Source organism: Gadus morhua, chromosome 15 (genome assembly GCF_902167405.1).
Source record: "Gadus morhua chromosome 15, gadMor3.0, whole genome shotgun sequence".
Classification (NCBI taxonomy): Eukaryota; Metazoa; Chordata; class Actinopteri; order Gadiformes; family Gadidae; genus Gadus; species Gadus morhua.
The window spans coordinates 8,791,560-8,813,901 of NC_044062.1; the positions used below are offsets into that span (position 1 = coordinate 8,791,560).

General features: G+C 45.0%; 2 protein-coding genes across 3 annotated transcripts in view; one reads left to right on the plus strand and one right to left on the minus strand.

The window, feature by feature from the left end:
* Nucleotides 1-22,342, minus strand: part of LOC115559454 (neoverrucotoxin subunit beta) — a 544,561-nt gene that overhangs the window by 27,860 nt on the left and 494,359 nt on the right. The window lies entirely within an intron of this gene.
* LOC115560347 (NLR family CARD domain-containing protein 3-like) lies at nt 10,331-20,066 on the plus strand. The gene is made up of 6 exons (XM_030379747.1): nt 10,331-10,574; nt 10,700-12,497; nt 12,692-12,865; nt 13,244-13,417; nt 13,762-13,808; nt 19,476-20,066. The coding sequence occupies exons 1-6, from the start codon at nt 10,331-10,333 to the stop codon at nt 20,027-20,029; spliced, it is 2,991 nt and encodes a 996-aa protein (XP_030235607.1). The 3' UTR covers nt 20,030-20,066.

The window sequence follows — 22,342 nt, forward strand, 5'->3', positions numbered from 1 at the left end:
ACTGTCGGCGGTGGAAACGCGACCTCGGAACTGAGCTGGGCTATACCGCCCCCTCCCTACCGCCCCTTTGCGATCCGATCCGTTCCGCACCCTGCAGTGGAAACGCGGCATAAGGATGCCCTTGACCCTCCGAGTACAGCGGGTCTGGTAGATGTCCTCCAGTCTGGGGAGCTGGGTGCCGGTGATCCTCTCAGCAGTCTTCATGATGCGCTGGAGAGCTTTCCTGTTGTCTGCGGTGCAGCCAGAGTACCATACGGTGATGCAATATGTGAGAACTGACTCGATGGCTGACCTGTAGAAGCTCACCAGCAGCTTTTGTGGGAGACGTGCCCTCTTCAAGCACCTCAGGAAGTGAAGCCTTTGAAGTCCTTTCTTGGCCGTCGCGGTGGTGTTGACGGTCCAAGTCAGGTCGTGGCTGATGTTGACCCCGAGGTACCTGATGTTCTGCACAACCTCCACTGTCTCGCCGTCGATGGTGATGGGGTGATGGACGAAGGGCTTCTTCTTCCTCCTGAAGTCCAGGATCATCTCCTTTGTTTTTGCCACGTTGAGGATCAGATCGTTTTCTTCGCTCCAGCTCACCAGGTTCTCTACCTCTGTCCTGTAGGCAGCCTCGTTGTTGCTTGAGATCCTGCCTACCACCATGGTGTTGTCTGCAAACTTTAATATGCTGTTAAAGGGGTTTGCAGTCATGAGTGTAGAGGGAGAAGAGGAAGGGGCACAACACACAACCCTGTGGTGCACCGATGTTCAGGGTGATGCTGGAGGAGACCTGTCTCCCCATTCGCACAGTCTGTGGTCGGCTGGTGAGGAAGTCCAGGACCCAGCTGCTCAGGTGTGTGTTGAGGCCCAGGTGGTCCAGCTTGGTGGCAAGTTTATGGGGAGGGATGGTATTGAAGGCGGAGCTATAGTCTATGAATAGCATCCGCACATAACTGTCACGCTGGTTAAGGTGTGTCAGGGTGGAGTGGAGGGCTAGTGACACTGCGTCCTCCGTCAACCTGTTTGCCCTATAGGCAAATTGGTGGTTGTCTCAGGAGGGGGGAATGCTGTTCTTCAAGTGTCCCAGTACCAGACCTTCAAAGCATTTCGTCACCACCGGCGTCAGCTCCACTGGCCGATAGTCATTGAGGGACCTGATGGCTGATTGTTTTGGGACAGGGATGATTGTGGCTGTCTTGAGACATGTGGGGGCGGAGGCCTGCAGCGGGGAGGTGTTAAACAGGTCCGTGAGCACTGCAGTCACCTCCCCTGCGCAGTGCTTCAGAACCCGCCCTGGTACTCCGTCAGGTCCGGTGGCTTTGTTGGGGTTGATGTGCTGCAGGGTCGTCTCACGTTGTTGGGGCTCAGAGTCAGAACCGGTGGTGAGGGTCCCGGCTGTGCCCGCCTGTTGTCACTGTTGTCAGTGCGGTCAAACCGGGCAAAAAAGCAGATCAGGTCATCAGGGAGGGATGGACTTTGTGCGTGTGAGGAGCTGCTGCTGTTGTAGCCGGTGACGGTTCTGAAGCCCTTCCACACGCGTCGAGAGTCTGAGCTGCATCCCGGGCCTTCAGCAGACCAGTTACAGCGCCATTCATCCATGGCTTATGGTTGGGGAGTGTCAGTATTGTCTTCTTTGTGGTGACACTGTTCATACAGAGGTGGATGTAGTCCAATACTGATGACGTGTAGGTGTTGAGGTGGTTGTTGTCAATGGCAGCCTGTTTAAAGATGTCCCAATCGTTATAGCCAAAGCAGTTCTGTAGCCTGTCCATGGCTCCGTCTGGTCAGACCATGATGGTGCAAACTGTTGGTTTGGTCCTCGCAATGAGGGGTTTGTTTGCAGGTGTTAAGTGCAGACTGATGTGATCGGATCGGCCCAAATGGGGGGAGAGGGACGCTTTGTAGCCTTTAGCATCGTTGCAGTAGACCTGGTCCAAGATATTATTACCTCTGGTCGGAAAATCAATAAACTTGTGAAATGTTGGCATTACAGTCTTCAGCTTGGCATGGTTGAAGTCTCCTGCTATTATAAACACACCGTCTGGGTGGTTGTTTTTCAGCCGATGGATAGCGTCATGCAGACTAGCCAGTACTAGCTTAGTGTTAGCTTGCGGTGGTATGTAAACAGCAGTTAGGAACACCACTGTGAACTCCCTTGGCAGGTAAAACGGTCTGCATTTAACTGTAATACAACAGATGAATTAGTACTTAAACCTGTGCTAAAGTGTGCAATGTCAGAGTTTTGAAGTTTAGAGGTAAAGTGTCAGTAGTCGCTGTGGGGACGATTGAAACACTTGTTTTAAACGCAACAGGTGTCATGTTATCCGGTTGACCTGGTAGTTTTTGTTTAAAATAAATAAAAGGATGTTCAACTGTGTATCCCTAAACATGACTTAGGGCAGGGAAATAAGTAAATTGAATACAAATGTTGTCGTCCAAAAGAAGAAAGGTGAGTTTTAATCGAAATGTGCATCTTGACAATTACACACAATTACGCACGGGCCAAAAATATATGTTGACCTATTTATATGTTGCGGAAATATGTGAAATTTTAGCAATGACGAGTACACTAGTATGTTGTCCGGTATGTTGCATAAAAACAAGAGTACGGTCAATAGTTTATTTTTAAAATATGCTGTTTCATTCGTCCCGCATGTGTGTTTCAAACGTCCCGACCAGGCGGGGCGTTTGAAACAAATGTCGACTTACGTTCAAAGTTAAAAAACAGCTCGATCATCCAACATATGTATTAAATGACACTTGTAACTAAGGGAACACACACGTGAGTTGTTAATCACATGTTGAAATTATTTGTATACGTAACGTCATCTTTTTAACTGAAAAGTGTTTCAATCGACCCGGCTCTCCCCTACATATATTCAATAAGTGCTAGTGTGTTGTTTACTAATAAAATATAGACGCTCATTGTTGATTGTGTCGATGTGAAATTTGCTTCTGTAATACTGATCACAATTATAATAGTTCTAAACATTTTTCGTCCTGTCATTAAAATGAGATTGCAGTGTTTCATAGTGCTGCATGTACTTTTTAGACGATCCCTAAACATCCACAGGAAAATAAAAGTGCATCAGAGTTCGACAGTCTAAGCCGTGGTGATGTCATCGAAATTGTTTGTTTGAAATATCACCAAATGTCCAGTATTTACAACAAGACTAAAAACTAATGTGGAAGTAATCAGTCCTCCTTCCAATAGTCTAGGTGCTGAGAAAGTTTTGTATGCGCTTCATTTAGCGGAGAATATCTCAACTGTTATAGATTAATATGACCCCAGTGAACAACGTGGGATGTGTGACAAAATCTCTATCCGGGACGAAAGTCCTGAAAATGACCACAACAGGTGACACTAGTATCTTACTACGTGGGGAATGTGACATTTTTTTTCCTTTATAGATATTCTCATACTTTTTTACCAGATGAATCTTCATATTAAGAGAAATACTTTATTTTTTTACACTTTGTCTAAAAAATGTAAAAAAATATGCAAATGAGGCAATATCTCCTTTAATATGCGTAGCCTACATATAAATCCTAGAGGTCCTGGATACGATTTGTATGCACTTAATTTAGTGAAGATTATCTCAACTGTTATAGACTAATATGACCCCAGTGAACAACGTGGGATGTGTGAAAAAATCTCTATCCGGGGCGAAAGTCCTGAAATTGACCACAATATGTGACACTAGTATCACACAAGGGATGGGACTTTTTTTTCCTTTATAGATATCTTCATACATTTCTACCAGATTAAACTTCATACTAACAGAAATACTTTTTGTATTACACTTTGTCTAAAAAATAAAATATAATATGGAAATTAGGCAATATCTCATTAAATATGCGTACATACAGTATAAACTCGGTTGACAGTTCCGCCCCTCTCTTAACCCGTGTCCAAAACATGCGGCCTCAGATCAGATGACACGATCACGAAATCGATCATCGATCTTCGGCCTAGGGTACTCTGGTACCAGGTACACTTATGAGCACCCTTATCTTCGAACATGGTGTTCGTTATGGATAATCCATGACTAGCACAGAAGTCCAATAACAAACGACCGCTCGGGTTTAGATCAGGGAGACCGTTCCTCCCCACCACGCCTCTCCAGGTGTCTCCATCGTTGCCCACGTGGGCGTTGAAGTCTCCCAGCAGAACTACGGAGTCCCCTACTGGAGCCCCATACAGGACTCCATTCAGGGTCTCCAAGAAGGCCGAGTACTCTGAACTGCTGTTTGGTGCATACGCACAAACAACAGTCAGAGTTTTCCCCCCTACAACCCTTAGGCGCAGGGAGGCGACCCTCTCGTCTACCGGGGTAAACTCCAACACCGCGGCGCTCAGCCGGGGATTTATGAGTATCCCCACACCCGCCCGGCGCCTCATGCCCTCGGCAACTCCGCAGAAGAATAGAGTCCAACCCCTATCCAGGAGTACGGTACCAGAGCTGAGACTGTGCGTGGAGGTAAGCCCCACCAGATCTAACTGATAGCGCTCCACCTTCCTCACAAGCTCCGGTTCCTTTCCCCCAAGCGAGGTGACGTTCCACGTCCCCAGAGCCAGCTTCTGCCTCCCGGGTCTGGTCCGTCGAGACCCCTGACCTTCGCTGCCACCCATGTGGCTGCGGACCCGACCCCAACAGGTCTTCCCACAGGTGGTGGGCCCATGGGATGAAGAGAGGGGGGGGTGACACGTAGTTTGTACGGGCTGTGCCCGACCGGGCTCCGTGGCAAACCCGGCCACCAGGCGCTCGCCATCGAGCCCTCCGTCTGGGCCTGGCTCCAGACGGGGGCCCCGGGCTTCCTCCGGGCCGGGTCACATCTCCTCTTCTTTCGTTATTCATTGGAGTTTTTGAGCCGTTCTTAGTCTGGCCCCTCACCTGAGACCACTCTGCCATGAGAGACCCTACCAGGAGCACAAGGCTCCAGACAACACAGCCCTCAGGTTCACAGCACGCAAACCTCTCCAACACGATAAGGTGACGGTTCCAGGAGAGGCATTGCATTTACAGAAAAACTAAAACAAACCCAAAATGAAAATTCCCAAACCAGCAAGTTTCAGCAACACCTTTGTCATTAAACGTTGTCAAGGTAACATGTGCTCTCGTGAAGTGCTATCCCAATCCCATATATACCTATCTGAGCCCATGTGACCTCATACACTCACTCACTTTACTTAATTAGCACCTGAGATCAGTCTGTGAGTCCTTAGTCCTTAGTCCTCAGGGCTCACTTTGGGATTGGGCCATGGTGTGATGCCTCCAGATGCCTCGTACATCACCCACACAAGTTGCTCTCTTGACGCAATTGTCTGGCTTGTAGCACTTATAGCGGTGTCATGTCATTGGCTAGTCATTGTTATTGTTAGCTACATTAGCCTCTTTAGCAAACCAGCTTGAAAACAAACAACACAACTTTACATTGTATTGCATGCACAAAAATACTGTGCAATGCATAAATTGTGTGATCAAGTGTGTAAGTACATTTAAAATCAACATTAAAATTACCAACGTGGCACATATACAAAGAAAATATCTCTTTACGGGCGCAGCCATTTTTGTTGTAGAGTCGTACTGTCAGCCTCACTGAACTCGGTTGACTCTCAGAATCCTGAGCGGGCCCGACCAAAAGGGGGTGTTCAATCTTAATATTGAGCAGAACAGTGAAGAAGCTGAGATGAAAATCGGAATAAATCTGTACTGTTTTAACCTTCTTCACATTAAAATGATCAGCTTATGTCTTGCTGTGTTTGAGCTTTAATAGAGTGAGGTTATGAATGGAGGCGCGGCCGCCACAGGTTTGGTAAGAGGAAGAAAACGTGCGGTGAAGATTTGATCTTTCTGAGATTGTACTGATCACCTGAAACACAGGAGAGGCCTTCTCTAGGTAATGTGTTTATATTCTCTACATTATCTACATTTCTCTCTTCATGGAAATCATGGGAACACTTTACAATAAGGGTGCATTAATTAACCATTAGTCAACATTAGTTAATGCAGTCATAAGCATTAACAGTTTGTTTTATATTGTTTTATATATGCGTGTGTGTGTGTGTGTGTGTGTGTGTGTGTGTGTGTGTGTGTGTGTGTGTGTGTGTGTGTGTGTGTGTGTGTGTGTGTGTGTGTGTATTTATATGCGTATATATATATGTGTAAGTATATGTGTATATATATGTAGTGTGCTGTCTATGGGGACCTTCCTGTGTCTTGAATAAAGTTATAATAATAATAATAATAATAATAATAATAATAATAATAACAGTAGTAATGAATAGTAGGTTATTTAATAATGGTGTTCATGATACTAATAGTGTCCTTGTGAAGTAAATACACATGTGAGCCATGTGTCATTAGATTATCATGCTAATAGTGTATAATACTGGTTATTACTGAATTTACTAATGATAATTAATAGCAACTATTGTGGTAGAAATTAACCTTACATTTTATGTTAAACTATGATTATTATTAGGCCTAAATATCATATAGATACTTTAATAGTGGAAAAGAGCTGATCACCTTTTCCCACCTGATGGGCCATGTGACACCAGTGAGTGAGTCCAGTCCATTCCCATTTGATGTACTCTCTGAAGACAATGCTTACATTCACACGTGTGCATCATCTCTGTTTGTATAAGGATAATATATGTTCTAAGGTCACATTGGGATTCAGAAGACATGAGAGTATGCTGACATCCACACAGTATGACCCTGATGGGAAATTCTATGCACATCAATATTTGATGAAAGTCCAACTTTGTATTTCGTAAGGATTGGGGATATAAGGAGCTGTACGGGATTCATTCTGTAGTGTGTATTCGCGAATACCATTCGGCTTTGTTGTCTCTCGTTTGCGGATGGCAATAAACTCTCCATCTATACTTGACCTGGACTCTCCGATTCCTCTTTGCTTATAGCTAGTTGAAGTGAATTAGATAAGTTGTTATTATTAATGCCACCACACTATACCATTAGTTCAATGCCAGTTAATTATTAGTTAATGCTTATTACGGCATTAACTAATGTTAATGAATGGTTACTAGACCCTTAGTTAAATATAAGGTAATTGTTAGTTAATGCTTCTAACTGCAATCGCTAATGTTAATGAAAGGTTCATTAATGTATGATAAAGTGTTAATGGAATCCTTGTATTTATTTTCTGTAGCTGAGGAGGAAATGTGAAGCAATGCATCATTGACTGTATTTCTCTGTGCTTCTAGACATCACAGCTATATCCATTGTTCATATTTTAATAAAGTGGTTATTCTTCATCGCTGAGTGAAGTCATGGAACAGCGGCCTATACGATGTTAGTCTGAGTTTAAACTGGGAGGGGAACTGGACCAACTGGTTGGATCACAACATCACCCTTTCCTTGTTGTTGTGTTGGACGGTTTGGTGCTGAGCTCTTTATCGCAGCAGGGAGAAGGCAAGGTACTGTAGTCAACACACTCATATCATATCATAATTAATAGGTTGGGTGATATTTATAAAAACGTAATGTAATGCAATGTTTCTGCTTTGTAAATGTTGGTCTACTTGACACTTCTCACATTGTTAATTAATTGGTTTGTATGTTGACATTAGCTTGCACGAAAATAGTATTCATCTTAATTCTAACTATTTATCAAACTCGGATTTGAATATTATTATGTTTAATATAATTAATACTATTACGACTTGTATGATTGTAATAATAAAATGTATAAGTATTTTACAAATATTATATTATTAGTATTAGTATCGTTGTTATTATTATTACTATTATAATGATCTTTTAATTGTATTATTATTCTCATTATTCTCATTTTGAGTGAGGAAGAGGGCCAGATCTGGGGACGTGGTTGTGATCTAAACGTCATGTGGAAGTCAGTTTAACGTCGTCAGTCAGACTGGTTCCACAGGACACAAAAACCTCACAACGCATTTGAAGCCCTGAGAGACATCCTGTGTGAGTGACAAAGTTATCAGTGGTTTGTAGTAAACACTGGGCAGCGTCACTGCATCTTTCCCCTCGTTGAGACTGAGAGCAGCAATGAACAGTAATGACCGGCAATAAGCTGGTTTTATAAAAGCAGGGAATAACTGAAGGCTGAACGACCAGATAAACGTTACGTACAGTAGTTGTGTTTGTGTCCAGGTCTCCAGTCTACTATGGATGAGGAGAGAGAGGAGCGGGGTCCTATCTCTAAAATCCCTCTGCGTCAGAATGTTCCCCGCTGTATTGAAGCTAAAAGGTAAGAAGAGGATCTCTCACTCTCTGTGACTGTTGTCCATCTCAGATCTCAGACTAATAATGGTGTCACGATATGCCACTGCTGAGTGGCTAAGAATTCTCAGTAATGGGAATAACATGTGAAGAGAAGTCTGATCAGGATGATTCCGTTTAAAACCCTAAATCATGTGTAATGGACCGGTCCAAGTTAGATGGAGCAGGATGTTAGACCCTTTGATTGTTGGAGGTGCTAGCAGATGGTATATGGTAAATGAAATGCCTTAATATAGCGCTTTGCTAACAAGTGGCCACTCAAAGTGCTTTACAATTATTGCCAACATTGACCCGTCATAAATTCATTCAAACATCAACGACATGAAAGGCGACAACCAGCTCGTCGTGAGGGTGTTAGGGTGGGCCGTCTAGTCCAGGGACACCTCGACACTCAGCTAGGAGGAGCCAGGGTCTCTCTACTTCCTGAGCTACTGCACCAGGACGTTGGTACACTAGGTCACATCTTCTGGGAGAGCCCCAAAGTTATGAAAGGAAGACTAATTATGAAAGGAAGAAAACATGTACACACCTGTGTTATAACAACAATAGTTAGACAGTTAAGAGCAGGAGTTAGGAGCAGGCTGTTGTGAGGTGAGTGATAAGATCATTTTTAAGTTGAACTCCTATTATATTCAAATGTTATAAAGGAGTTGGTAGGTTGTTCCAGTCTCCAGGAGCCTCATCATTAAAAGCTTTTATTCATAATCGAGTGAAATCTTCAGGACATGAAAAGGGAGATGATTATTATGTCTCAGTCAGACAATAATTTGAATTTGAATTTTGCGGGATGAGTACTACCTGTAAATAGTTAGGACAGTTTAAATGAATACATTTGAAAATAGAGGCTGAAGTAAAAATAAAGGCTCAGTGCATAAATACGGTGCAGTTTATGTACATTATATGGTGATGAGGTTGAAAGTGACCATTGCGAATCAGTCTGCATAAATAATTGAATAAGACATCTCATGAATCCATTACATCCAGTGTTTAGCTTTAAATGTCTATATGCTATATAGCACTCATATTGTATTCAAATAATGTAATAACTCACTAAGGCCACCAGACTTTCTTTCTTTCTCTGCGTCCTAATTCTTCGTATTTCAGGTGTTGTTGCAAGATCAAATGTCGTAATATCTTTTATGTTTTATGTATTAACTATTATGTTATGTCATTGGGTATGTGTGATCATATGAGGCATGTGTGTCTTTGAGAGTTCATTTTGGTTGCAGATGTCAATCACACTCAAGTACTGAGATTATTTATGACTGTTGAAAAATATTACAACATTTGAATCAGACGAGTCCAGCAGCAGACAGCAGAGCCCCCTGGACCAAGCTGTGTCTCCTTGAAGAGTGACCATTCTATGACACAACCTGTTCGATTTAAAGATGGATATATTTCTAATGATCGAAGGTCAGGGTCTGTCAAATTATCAAATACATCAGCCAATAATCCAAGAGTCCTGAATCACAGATGGTTGTTGTTGTTTGTCGAGAAGATTCCAGCAGGGGACAGCAGACGCCCCTGCACCAAGCAGTGTCTCCATGAAGAGTGACCACTCTATGGGTATACCTCCTGAACTAAAAGATTTACGCCCCTCCAGAAAGGATAGGTAGGAGTTTCAAACTGACGTTGAAAACCGACTAATTGTTTATTTATGACTCTTATGATCATATATATTTTAAGTCATGAGAAACAAAATAGTTGTGGACCTTCAATCTCTGTTGATTCAGTGTCGTCCATCCCACATCCAATAATCAGAGCAGGGTTTATAGTGATGTTAATTCTCGTTGTGTGTCTGTTTTTTTGGCCGCAGACAACAGAGGTCGAATGTTCCCAGTGGTCCATCTGTACGGAGGTCGAATGTTCCCAGTGGTCCATCTGTACAGCAGCACCACACACAATTTAAGGTTTGTAAATGTACAAGACTTTCAGTTGTGAATGTGAACCACCACATCTCTCCTGGAGCTCACAGTCTCCAGGCTTCCCTCTTCAGACCAGCAGGACGTGAATCCAGGACAGACGGTTCTGATGTCCTCAGTTACTTCATAGTAAAGTTCTCATAAATGTTTGTTCTGTTCCAGAGGATCAAGAAGAATGCACACGCTTTTCTAGACAAGGAGGTGGAGAAGCTCTGGAGGGTTCTCTTCCCAGATGACCCACAATGCCCAGAGGGCCAGAGGGAGGAGGAGGAGGTGGATGGTGAGGAAAAGGAGCAGAGGAGGCACGCCAGTGAAGGAGTGCTAGACATCACACTGCACTGCATGAAGCAGTTGAAGCTGGAGGAGCTGGCCGACACATTGTGGAGCAGTAAGCTAGTCTTATTCTGAAAACAGATTTAGATGTATGAGCTTTCTTTTTAAACAGGGCAGCAGGAGTAAAAAAACAGCAGAACTAATTTGATGCATCAATTCTTCTATTGTTTTCTAATGTAGAAAGTGTTGCTTCTGAGTGTCAACATAAAATCAAGTCTCATCTGAAGAAGAAGACCCAGTGTGTGTTTGAGGGAATTGCTAAAGCAGGAGAGTCTAGACCTCTGCATGAGATCTACACAGAGCTCTACATCACAGAGAGAGGCAGTGGAGAGGTCAACAAGGAACATGAGGTCAGACTGATTGAAACAGCTTCCAGGAAATCAGCAAAGGTGGAAACACCAATTAAATGTGGAGACATCTTTATACCCTTACCTGAAAAAAACAAAACAATCAGGACAATAATGACAATTGGAGTGGCCGGCATTGGTAAAACCATCTTAACACACATGTTTACTCTGGACTGGGCTGAAGGCAAAACCAACCACAACATACACTTCACATTTCCTTTCACTTTCAGAGAGCTGAATTTACTGAAGGATAAAAGGTTTAGCTTGGTGGATCTTCTTCATCACTTCTTTATTGAGACCAAAGAAGCAGGAATCTGCAGATACGACCGGTTCCAAGTTGTGTTCATCTTGGATGGTCTGGATGAGTGTCAACTTCCTCTGGACTTCCAGAAGAACCCGATCTGTACTGATGTCACAGAGTCCACCTCGGTGGACGTGCTGCTGACAAACCTCATCAAGGGCGATCTGCTTCCCTCCGCTCGCATCTGGATAACCACACGCCCTGCGGCAGCCAATCAGATCCCAGCTGAGTGTGTTGACTTGGAGACGGAGGTGAGAGGGTTCACCGACCCACAGAAGGAGGAGTACTTCAGGAAGAGATTCAGAGACGAGAAGATGGCCAGCAAAATAATCTCCCACATAAAGACGTCACGAAGCCTCCACATCATGTGTCACATCCCAGTCTTCTGTTGGATCACTGCTACAGTTCTGGAGGACTTCTTCAAAACATCAAAGGGTAAAGAAGAGATGCCCAAGACCATGACTCAGATGTACAGCCACTTCCTGAGGGTTCAGTCCATACAGGGGGACAGGAAGTATCATGGGAGAGCTGAAACAGATCCACACTGGAGTTCAGAAAGTAGGGAGATCATTGTTTCTCTGGGAAAACTGGCTTTTAACCAGCTGGAGAAAGGCAACCTGATCTTCTACGAGGCCGACCTGGCAGAGTGTGACATCGATATCAGAGCAGCCTCAGAGTACACAGGAGTGTTCACCCAGATCTTTAAAGCGGAGTGTGGGCTGTACCTGAAAAAGGTGTTCTGCTTTGTCCATCTGAGCATCCAGGAGTTTCTAGCTGCCCTTTATGTCTTTAAGACCTTCATCGACAGTGGTGTCAATCTGATCTCAGAAGAACAACCATTCAGGTGGTCTACTCTTATAAGAAAGAAATCTGATCTCTTCTACCAGAGTGCTGTGGATAAGGCCTTACAGAGTGAGAACGGACACCTGGACTTGTTCCTCCGCTTCCTCCTGGGCCTATCTCTGAAGACCAATCAGAGTCTCCTACGAGGTCTGCTTGGACAGACAGGATGTAGCTCACAGACCAATAAGAAATCAGTGTCTTACATCAAGGAGAAGATAAGTGGAGATCTCTCTCCAGAGAGAAGTATCAATCTGTTCCACTGTCTGAATGAGCTGAACAACCATTCTTTAGTGGAGGAGATCCAACAGTACCTGACATCAGGAAGACTCTCTGTAGAGTCTCTCTCTCCTGCTCAGTGGTCAGCTCTGGTCTTCATCTTACTGACATCAGAAGAGGAGCTGGAAGTGTTTGACCTGAAGAAATACTCTGCTTCAGAGGAGGGTCTTCTGAGGCTGCTGCCAGTGGTCAAAGCCTCCAAAACATCTTTGTAGGTTCACAAATAACATGTATTACAATGCACAACATAATATACATAATATTACAATATAAAAGTTATTATAATATACAAAACATGCGTTTTGTATATTATACAAGTATAATGTTGCTGAGTATTTAGAGACAGTTACATTGTTAATGCATAAATTAAAACTGTCTAACATTTTCCTGTCTGTTTGTGTGAAGGCTGACTGGCTGTCATCTGTCAGAGAGATGCTGTGAAGCTTTGGCCTCAGTCCTCAGCTCCAACTCCTCTAGTCTGAGTGAGCTGGACCTGAGTGACAATGATCTGCAGGATTCAGGAGTGAAGCTGCTCTCTGCTGGACTGGGGAATCCACACTGTAAACTGGAAACTCTCAGGTCAGTTTTACTCAATGTGCAAACAATTAAACCACAAGGTTCCATATCAGAAGACATTTGACCGATTTCGTGTCGACATGTTTGTTGACATGATACTATTTTACGTAATATTCAGTTATTCAGTGTGTAAATGATTGTTTACGGTAAAGTTGGATTGTTTTTTGGGACGTCCTGACCATAACCTAAATAGCTGTTGACTCCCGGCCATACATTTACACTGTAAATGTATATTTCCCTGATGACAAGACTAGTTGACCCCGGTTTTACACAATGTTTCAACGTGTGTGTGTGTGTGTGTGTGTGTGTGTGTGTGTGTGTGTGTGTGTGTGTGTGTGTGTGTGTGTGTGTGTGTGTGTGTGTGTGTGTGTGTGTGTGTAGGTTGTCTGGCTGCCTGGTCACACAGAAAGGCTGTGCTTCTCTGGCCTCAGCTCTAAGCTCCAACCCCTCCCATCTGAAAGAGCTGGACCTGAGCTACAATCACCCAGGAGCCTCAGGAGCTGCGCTGCTCTCTGCTGGACTGGGGGATCCACGCTGGAGACTGGACACTCTCAGGTATGGAGAGGACAGCTCACCTCTTAGGGACAATGTCTCCTACAAGTATCAGTGGACCATGTTACCATTATATTACTAGATAATGTGCTCTCATTTATAAACAACATGCTGCTCTCTCTTTGTTAACATGTGAATAATGTTTCCCTGTTTTAAGACAACATGCTCTCTATTTGTTGACATGTGAATAATGTTTCTCTGTTTAAAGACAACATGCTGCTCTCTCTTTGTTAACATGTCAATAATGTTTCCCTGTTTAAAGACAACATGCTGCTCTATCTTTGTTAACATGTCAATAATGTTTCCCTGTTTAAAGACAACATGCTGCTCTCTCTTTGTCTCCCCAGTGTGGAGCATGGTGGAGAGTGGAGGATGAAACCATCTCCACAGAGATGTAAGTGTCTGTTTAGTTTGATTCATCACAACAAGTACTAACTATTGAGAAGGAAAGTCCATCCACACAGCAGGAGGTGATGTTGGTTCGGTCAAATCTTGGGAATGAAGATCATCTTCATCAACCTGTTGATTTATAATATGTATAATATCTATTTATACAAACAATAACAAATAGATCAGTTGAGTAGGGCAATGTCTTTCCACACACAACTAGTTGTGCGATGATTAATGAATATCAATCAACCCTATTTTAACGGTCTGAAACGCAAGTGAGAAGCGCAAAACGCAAGTAGCTTTGTGGGAGGATCTCTGGCGCTGTTGCTATTATACTGGCGGATAAATGAATCTTGCGCCCGATGCAAATCTAAAATGGGTAGGTCTGAAACCCGTAGGTGTGTTTTGGGTGTAACCTGCAACAAACCAATGAGAGTTCCATCCCCCGACCCCTTTAAGAGCCAGTGGATTTGAACTTGACGAGTTGATATTTTGACATGAATGTCATGGAACGGTGTTTCTTCTACAGCTTCAGAAACACTGAGTCGTCATGTAAATTATGGCAAAGAGAATTTAACACATATATGATATGCCATCCTGTCGCCGTGACTGTGGGTCTATTAATGGCAATGCATTAACAAACATAGTTTCTTACCAGTATTGTATACATTATCGTTATTTACTTTGTTCGTAATATGCATGTGTCCCCCCCATAATATACATTGCCATGGTCTGTATTATGCATTATCCAGTGTCTGCCGTTCGGCTACTCCCTGGCTCCGCGCACCTTCTCAAAGTGTGTGGAGACGGCGTTGGAACCGCTCAGGCGTCAGGGAGAGAGGATTCTCTTCTACCTAGACGACCTACTTATTCTGAGCAACTCAGAGGAGACCGCGAGAAGGGACACCATGACGGTGATAAACCATCTCTCCTTCCTGGGTTTTGCCATCAACTGGGAAAAGAGCTCCCCACTCCCCAGCCGGCAGACAGTCTACTTGGGGCTTTGCCTAGACTCAGCCACCATGACTGCGATGCTTTCGCCTCCTCTGCGAGACACCATCCTGTCGGCGCTCTCCCGTTTTCGCGTTCGCAGAAACGTGACCGCACTGTCCACCATACGCTGTTAGGGCTGATGGCAGCTGCCCACCCCGTGGTCCCCCTGGGTCTGCTTTTTATGCGCAGACTCCAGCGGTGGTTTGCTCGCCGCCGGTTGGACCCCAGGCGACACAAGCTCAGGGTGCTCCTCGTTCCCCGTTCGGTGTCGCCAGACCTGGAATATTGGGAAAACCCCCCCGCCCTTCTCAAGGGTGTTCCCCTGGGCAGGGTGGCGTCCTACGTAGTAGTCTCCACAGACACCTCGTTGACGGGTTGGGGAGGAACGTGCCTCTCTCACTCGGTCGGAGGCGAGTGGCGCACGCCCCCTGCAGCACACATAAATGTGTTGGAGCTCGACGCTGTGAGGAAAGTGCTGTTGCATTTCTTTCACCTGGTGCGCGGCCGCCACGTTCTGATCAGGACAGACAGTGTGTCGGCGGCGGCGTACATCAACAGACAGGGGGGAGTCCGCTCCCCTGCTCTCCACCGAAAGGCGGTCGAGCTCTGGCTTTGGGCTCATCAGTATCTCCTCAGTCTGAGAGCCCTGCATATCGTGGGCGCCCAGAACTTTGGGGCGGACCTCATGTCTCGCGGCGGTCCCCGCCGAGACGAGTGGCGGTTACATCCCGACATTGTTAGACTGGTCTGGCAGAGGTTCGGGACGGCGCAGGTGGACCTCTTCGCGTCCAGGGAGAACACGCACTGCAGGTGGTGGTTCTCCCTCAGCCCTCGGGATCTTCCCCCGTTGGGGTAGATGCGTTGGCACACACACCTTGGCCGCGGGCTCTCTTGTATGCGTTTCTCCCGCTCCAGTTGATCCTTCCTCTTTCTGGAATGGGTCAGACAGGAGAGATTGTCCCTGATAATAGTGGCCCCGGAGTACCGCTCAGCTCTGTGGTTTCCAGAGCTGGCTGCGCTCTCGCGGTCGGCGCCGTGGCCGGTACTGTTCAGGCCGGATGCGCTTTCACAGGCCCACGGGACGGTGCACCACCCGCCCGATGTCTCGGGACGGCTGTTGGTTTGGCTCCTGAGAGGTTGATCCTGCAGGGCAAAGGTTTGCCTGAGACGGTTATCAACACTATTCAGAGTGCTCGTGCGCCTTCTACTTCTTCCCTCTATGCGGCGAAGTGGTGTGCCTTCTCTAATTGGTGTGACAGGAACCACGCTGTTCCATCTCAATGCGAGGTGGGAAGCGTGCTTTCGTTGCTGCAAAACTTATTGGAGAAAGGTTTGGCCTTCTCCACTATCAAGGTCTATGCGGCAGCCGTTTCGGCTGGCCATGCAGGCTGTGATGGTGGACTGATCTTCAGCCATCCACTGGTCAAGAGATTCTTCCGTGGGGCTAGATGGGTTAGGCCTGTTTCACGTGTGCTTACACCACGCTGGGATCTCCCCATCGTGTGGCGCGGATTGTCCAGGGATCCTTTCGAGCCTCTTTCTCAGGCCCCTTTGGATGCCCTATCCTTTAAGACGGCGCTCTTGTTGGCCTTGGTTTCTGCCAAGCGGGCCGGTGAGCTAACCGCTCTGTTTGTCAGCCCGAGTTGCTTGTTGCTAAACGAGGACAGCTCCTTCGCGTTGCTCAGACCTAATCCTGCGTTCCTCCCGAAGAACATTGCATCTCCTGTGCCCGGTGCAGGCATTGGCTATGTACGTGAATCGCTCGGCCGCATTCCGCTCCACACAACAGTTGTTTGTGTGTTATAGCGATGCTAGCAGGGGCCGCGCTCTCTCTAAGCAGCGGTTTTCTCGCTGGATATGTGAGGGTGTTTGCCTAGCCTACTCTCGGTAGGGCTTGGCGCCACCGTTGGGCGTTAAAGCTCACTTCACACGGAGCGTGGCCGCTTCAACGGCTCTACTCAAGGGGCGTTTCGGTGGAAGACAACTGCGCGGCTGCGTCTTGGTCTTCCCCCGGCCCCTTTGTCCGTTTTTACATATTAGACATGTCCAGGGGTTCACACGGCAACTCTGTGCTTGAATCCGGGACCCCTTTTACGGCATAAGAATATAGACATGTTCTTTAAAGTGGTGTGGTTGGATTTCCTCTCGCCGGCTGGCGAGTTGGACTTACTCTCCCACCGTTTTTCAAATGAAAAACAGGCTAGGGTTTTTTTCTATTGGCCCGCCAATTGTCAGGTGCTTTTGTTTGCATTAATGGCACTCCCGCCGCTTCTTTCAAATAAGAAACGGCCGAGAGAGACCCCTTATTGGAGAGCCGGATTCCGTAGCTCCGCCCCCGGTGGTAGCGGACCTAATGGAAACCGTATTGCTCTGGATTTTCCTTTCCTTTTCATGGGTTCCATGAAGCACGGATTAGAGCCGGAGTCTTTACAGACTCACTTTTTTCTCTCTTGATCATTGCCTTGCTTGATCTAGGAGGAATTTGTTTTTTATTAAGCTGTTGTGTTTAACATCCTTGGCTTTTTGAGTCTTAATGTGCTCTGGTGACTTAAGTCGTTTTGACTGGGGTCCAGCAGGAGTACATTCACCTTAGCCCATAAGGCGAAGCCTAGACGGCGTAGCCTACATGAAATAGAACGATAGTTATGTTATTATAACTCTAGTTCCATGATTGTAGGCGTAACCGTCTAGTCTCCCACCTGCTGTACCCTCCAAATGCCGAAAGAATAGCGTGGAGGATGAGCGACGGTATACACCGCCTTATATAGACACGATACCGTGGGAAATGTGGGCGGTGCCCACGCTGATTGGTGCATAGTTGAAATTTTGTGCGTGCGGAAATACACACTGCATAAATACACGCACACTCACACACGCACGAAAAACAGACAAACCTACATTCAACCAGTGGGGTACCCTCACATGGCCCCTAACTCTCTGAGGAGGTACCTCCAGGTACCCCCTCTATGCCAGGGAGCCCTGAATTTATGTCTATTGCCAGCTCCTCCACCGGGGTCAAGACAATTTGAGAGCAGGATCCAGTCTGCCGACTGTCTGCCTTTTTAGCTTATTTAAATGCAGGAGTGACAAATATGGTATGACAATTTAAATGCTGGACTGACAAAATATACCAATACGATGGTGGGAAAATACAAGTTTGTATGTTTTTATACTTCATTTTTACTTAATTCGCTGACCGCTTGGGAGCCATCGGAGTACATATTTTTTAGAAGATAAGGGTTGTGTGGTAGGAACGTTAAGAATGCTTAACTGGGATATTAATAGATTCATGGCTCAAATATTAAGGATCATGCTTTTGACGTGTAACTAACGCATTTATGCGGTCAGCGATCCGCTGCCGGGCTTTGGTTCTCCGGGTTGCAGATGCTTTAGTGTTCCCTTTCCTTGTGATAATGTCCCTCACCTCGTCATAGCTCTCCAGGAGAACCTGGAGTTCCATTTCATTGAAATGAGTGGCCCGTTTCGCCATTTCGATCAGGGTTTCGAGGTTCCATACATCACGTCTCTATAGGTTTGCCGTGGACACGCACAATCCTGTGTTAACCAACCCCGTGTTTATTGAACTAATGCATAACCTGTGCGGTGGAACCGACAGCTCTGGTTTAGTTGGCACAGGGTCAATCAACCTAGAGTTCAGCATTGTCTCTGTGTTTGTTAAACCTCCGTTCGTGGAATACCCCACTGGCCTGGTGCTCCATGTTGCCATGCAGGAGATCTTTCCCTGAGTATGTGCGTTGATGGCTGTTTTATCGTGTGCACACTGATTACTCAATATACAACAGGTGTGCAGCCTCACACAGCCCCAGAGTCCAGAGTGGCCAGGTCAGGCTGCTTAAACCAGCCATCACACAGAGACATTTCATATATTAGGTGTAGGCCTCTTCAAGATATTGTTGGCTTTATAGTAAACAAAACTGCCTTTTACACTTTACATTATTCTTCAGTGATTCATTTATTAATTTATATTTTATTCCCCTTGTTACGGCACCATCAGATGAACGGCGATGGTACCAAATAACATGTAGGCTCTAGACAAAGGGTGTTGTTGAAAATAATGAATTTATTCAATTATGGCTTTTTTAATTAATTGATTTACCTCGGGTGTACTGTGAAGTGGGTAAGACTGTTTTATTAGCAGGCTAGTATTGCCCGTTGCTAGCCTAGCACGAGCGAACTCTGCAACTAGAAGGACTGAATGAAATGTGTTGAATACTGTCTCCAATGATAAAGAAGACCAAGGCTAACTTGGGAATCAGGCCCTATGTCCAAAATTCCAAACTACCCCTTCAACTAAATAAAGTGAAAATGCATCACCAACCATCAACGCTACACAAGTGTCCGAATGAAAGTATAACCAAGAAAGATCCCACATGGGAATGAGTTCTTAACAGCAACTGGGGGACTGTGTGTGTGTGTGTGTGTGTGTGTGTGTGTGTGTGTGTGTGTGTGTGTGTGTGTGTGTGTGTGTGTGTGTGTGTGTGTGTGTGTGTGCGCAGTGCCTTGTGTGTGTGTATGTGTGTGCCAGTTACTCTCTGAACCGACCGCACGTCTTCTAAGTCTCTCTCGGCTTATTTCATTCACCGAGCATTAGTGGAGGATATCTGTAAAAGAGCGTTCATCACTGAACGATGGTAATGGTGTCTTGTTCTCCCCTCAGATGCCTGTGAACTCACATTGGACCCAAACACAGCCCACAGACGACTCTCTCTGTCTGAGGACAACAGAAAGGTGACAGAGGTTAAAGAGCGGCGGTCGTATCCTAGACACCCAGAGAGATCTGGCCGCTGGCTCCAGGTGTTTTGTAAAGAGGGTCTGACTGGTCGCTGTTACTGGGAGGTAAAGAGGGAAGGAGGTGTTTATACTGGAGTGACATACAGAGGAATCACAAGGAGAGGAAAGGTTAATGAAAGCCTGATTGGAGGGAACAACAAGTCCTGGTGTCTTCATTGTTATGATGATCATTACTTTGCCTGGCACAACAATATAAAAACAGACAAACGTCTCCTCCCCGCTGGCTCTAACAGAGTAGGAGTGTACCTGGACCGGCCTGCTGGCACTCTGTCCTTTTACAGAGTGTCCCCAGGTGGAGGAGGGTCCTCAGACACACTGACACACATCCACACCTTCCAGTCCACCTTCACCCAGGAGGACCTCCTCCCTGGGTTTGGGTTTTCGACTTCTGGTACCTCATTCTCTCTGAGTCTGTTGTAGTGAGACACACACACACATACACACACACACACACACACACACACACACACACACACACACACACACACACACACACACACACACACACACACACACACACACACACACACAGGATCCACCCTTTCCTCGTCCTCCTGGTCTGGTCCTCCTCCTGGTCCTCCTCCTGGTCTGGTCCTCCTCCTGGTCTAGTCTTCCTCCTGGTCTGGTCCTCCTCCTGGTCTGGTCCTCCTCCTGGTCCTCGAACCCTTCTGTCCCCATCCCTCATGGGGTCACAGGCACGTGGGGGGGGCTATGGGTGCCTCAGCACCTGCCCCTTTGCCTCTGAATGTCCAAAGTGCCCTTTTGAGTGGCCATTTAAAATATAAATTATTCGTAAAATTACACATGAACTTTTAAAAAATTTAACGTGTGAATCAATTATTCGAGAATAAAAGAATTCTAAAAGTAATAATATAGAAGTAAAGTTGGAAACCTCGTCTACCTGCGCTGCCGGTAGGTGACGTCATAGGCTATCAACGTGACCTTTCACATTTGCCTGCCTGCAAGATGCGCATCGTATTGTTGTTGTTTTAAGAGACGGTAAAAAGCAGGGTAAGATCACTGCAGACTGTTTCCAAAACCATTTAGCTGATGTGGAAAAATAAACAAACATTTATCTCATTTTGTAGCGGGTAAAAGTTAGCAGCAAGTTTGATTTTCGCCGGATATTCGGTTTTGTCTTACCCCGCAGTCAGATTCATCTACACAATTTCACTATGTTACGGGTGTAGTATGTTGAGGACAGCTTTGGACACCTTATCGACAAAAATCACAATGACATTAGTTTTTGCCATCGATATCTGTGCGAGAACAGCTATTTAATCTGTGTTCCGGCTGCTATCTGTTTTAGGGACCGTCTACAAGTTACACCCCCCAGACTGGTGCGTTAGACTTTACCATGGATTTGTTTCTGGAAAGAAATCACTACAAATAAATACAAATACATTTTCTTATTCTGATTGCTGTAGTACTTGCCAATGGTGAGCTGCTACTTACTACAGGTAACACTTTGCTGATATCTCGCATTATAGTGAAAGAGGATGCAATTAATGCTTTTAAAATATTCACCAAAATTCAATAAAAATACATTTTCTCATTCTGATTGGTGTAGTAGTTGCTAATGGTGGGCTGTAGATAACAGCTGTCATTTACTACAGGTGATTATTTGCTGATATTTTGCATTATAGCGAATCAGTAGGCAATAAATAGTTTAACATATTCACCAAAAATCATTACAAATAAAGGACATTTTCTCATTCTGATTGCTGTAATTGCTAGCACACATTTTTTATTTCCATCACATAGTATGTCAGATTGTTGCATTTTGGATTGATAATATTTGTGTGAATGTAGTCTGATGTAAGGCTACATATTTTATTCTAAGGTGTACAGTTTTGTGGATTTAGTATTATGTTTTCTATATATTTTTTGATATAGCCCTTTCTAAAGTATTAATACTGTATGTAAATTACATTTTGGCTGCAACGGTTGCATTTTATATTCATGTGAATAGAGTCTTAGGTAAACCCCATGCTTCATTTTTAGTTGTAAATGTAGTTAAAATTGTGGATTAAGTGTTATGTAAAATTTCCCATTGTCTGTCGGGATGTAGTATGGATACTACTATGTAAGATTGTATAAATGATTACACAATACATTTTGTTTGAACAACGGTAATTCATTATTAAAAATAAAGATGAAACTTATTGTTAACAAATCTTGTTCCATGTGCCCTTTTTTGAATCAGAGCCCCTGCCACTCAAAAGGTCTCTGCACGGCCCTGCCGAGCGCTACCACCAGGGTACTGCACCATACGAAGGAATACTGGTTTAAAGGTCCCATATTATACCACCAGGGTACTGCGCCTTACAAAGGAATACTGGTTTAAAGGTCCCATATTATACCACCAGGGTACTGGGCCATACGGAGGGCTACTGGTTTCAAGGTCCCATATTATATCACCAGGTGTGAGTGTGATTAGCCGTTACAAGCCATTTTGAAAATCTGCCTCTTCTGACACCACAAGTGGGCGTATCCATATAGATGTATGAGAGATAGATCAGTCTAACAGCCAACCCAGAGGACTGATGCAAACTTGGCTCATCTCTCCGTCATACATCTAGGTGGACACGCCCACTTGTGATGTCAAACAAGGTCGATTTTCAAAATGGCTTGTAACGGCTAATCGCACTCACACCTGGTGGTATAATACACCTTTAAAGCAAACCTGAGTAACAAAGTTGTACAGTTCACCTTTATTGAGAAGAAGAAGAA

What these genes read in the sequence shown, in the direction of transcription:
- LOC115560347 (XM_030379747.1), top strand. Translation starts at nt 10,331, where the DNA reads ATGTTTGTTCTGTTCCAGAGGATCAAGAAGAATGCACACGCTTTTCTA. An exon ending in GGCCGACACATTGTGGAGCA is followed by an intron (nt 10,575 to 10,699) that starts GTAAGCTAGTCT and finishes TTTCTAATGTAG; the next exon opens with AAAGTGTTGCTTCTGAGTGT. An exon ending in TGTAAACTGGAAACTCTCAG is followed by an intron (nt 12,866 to 13,243) that starts GTCAGTTTTACT and finishes GTGTGTGTGTAG; the next exon opens with GTTGTCTGGCTGCCTGGTCA.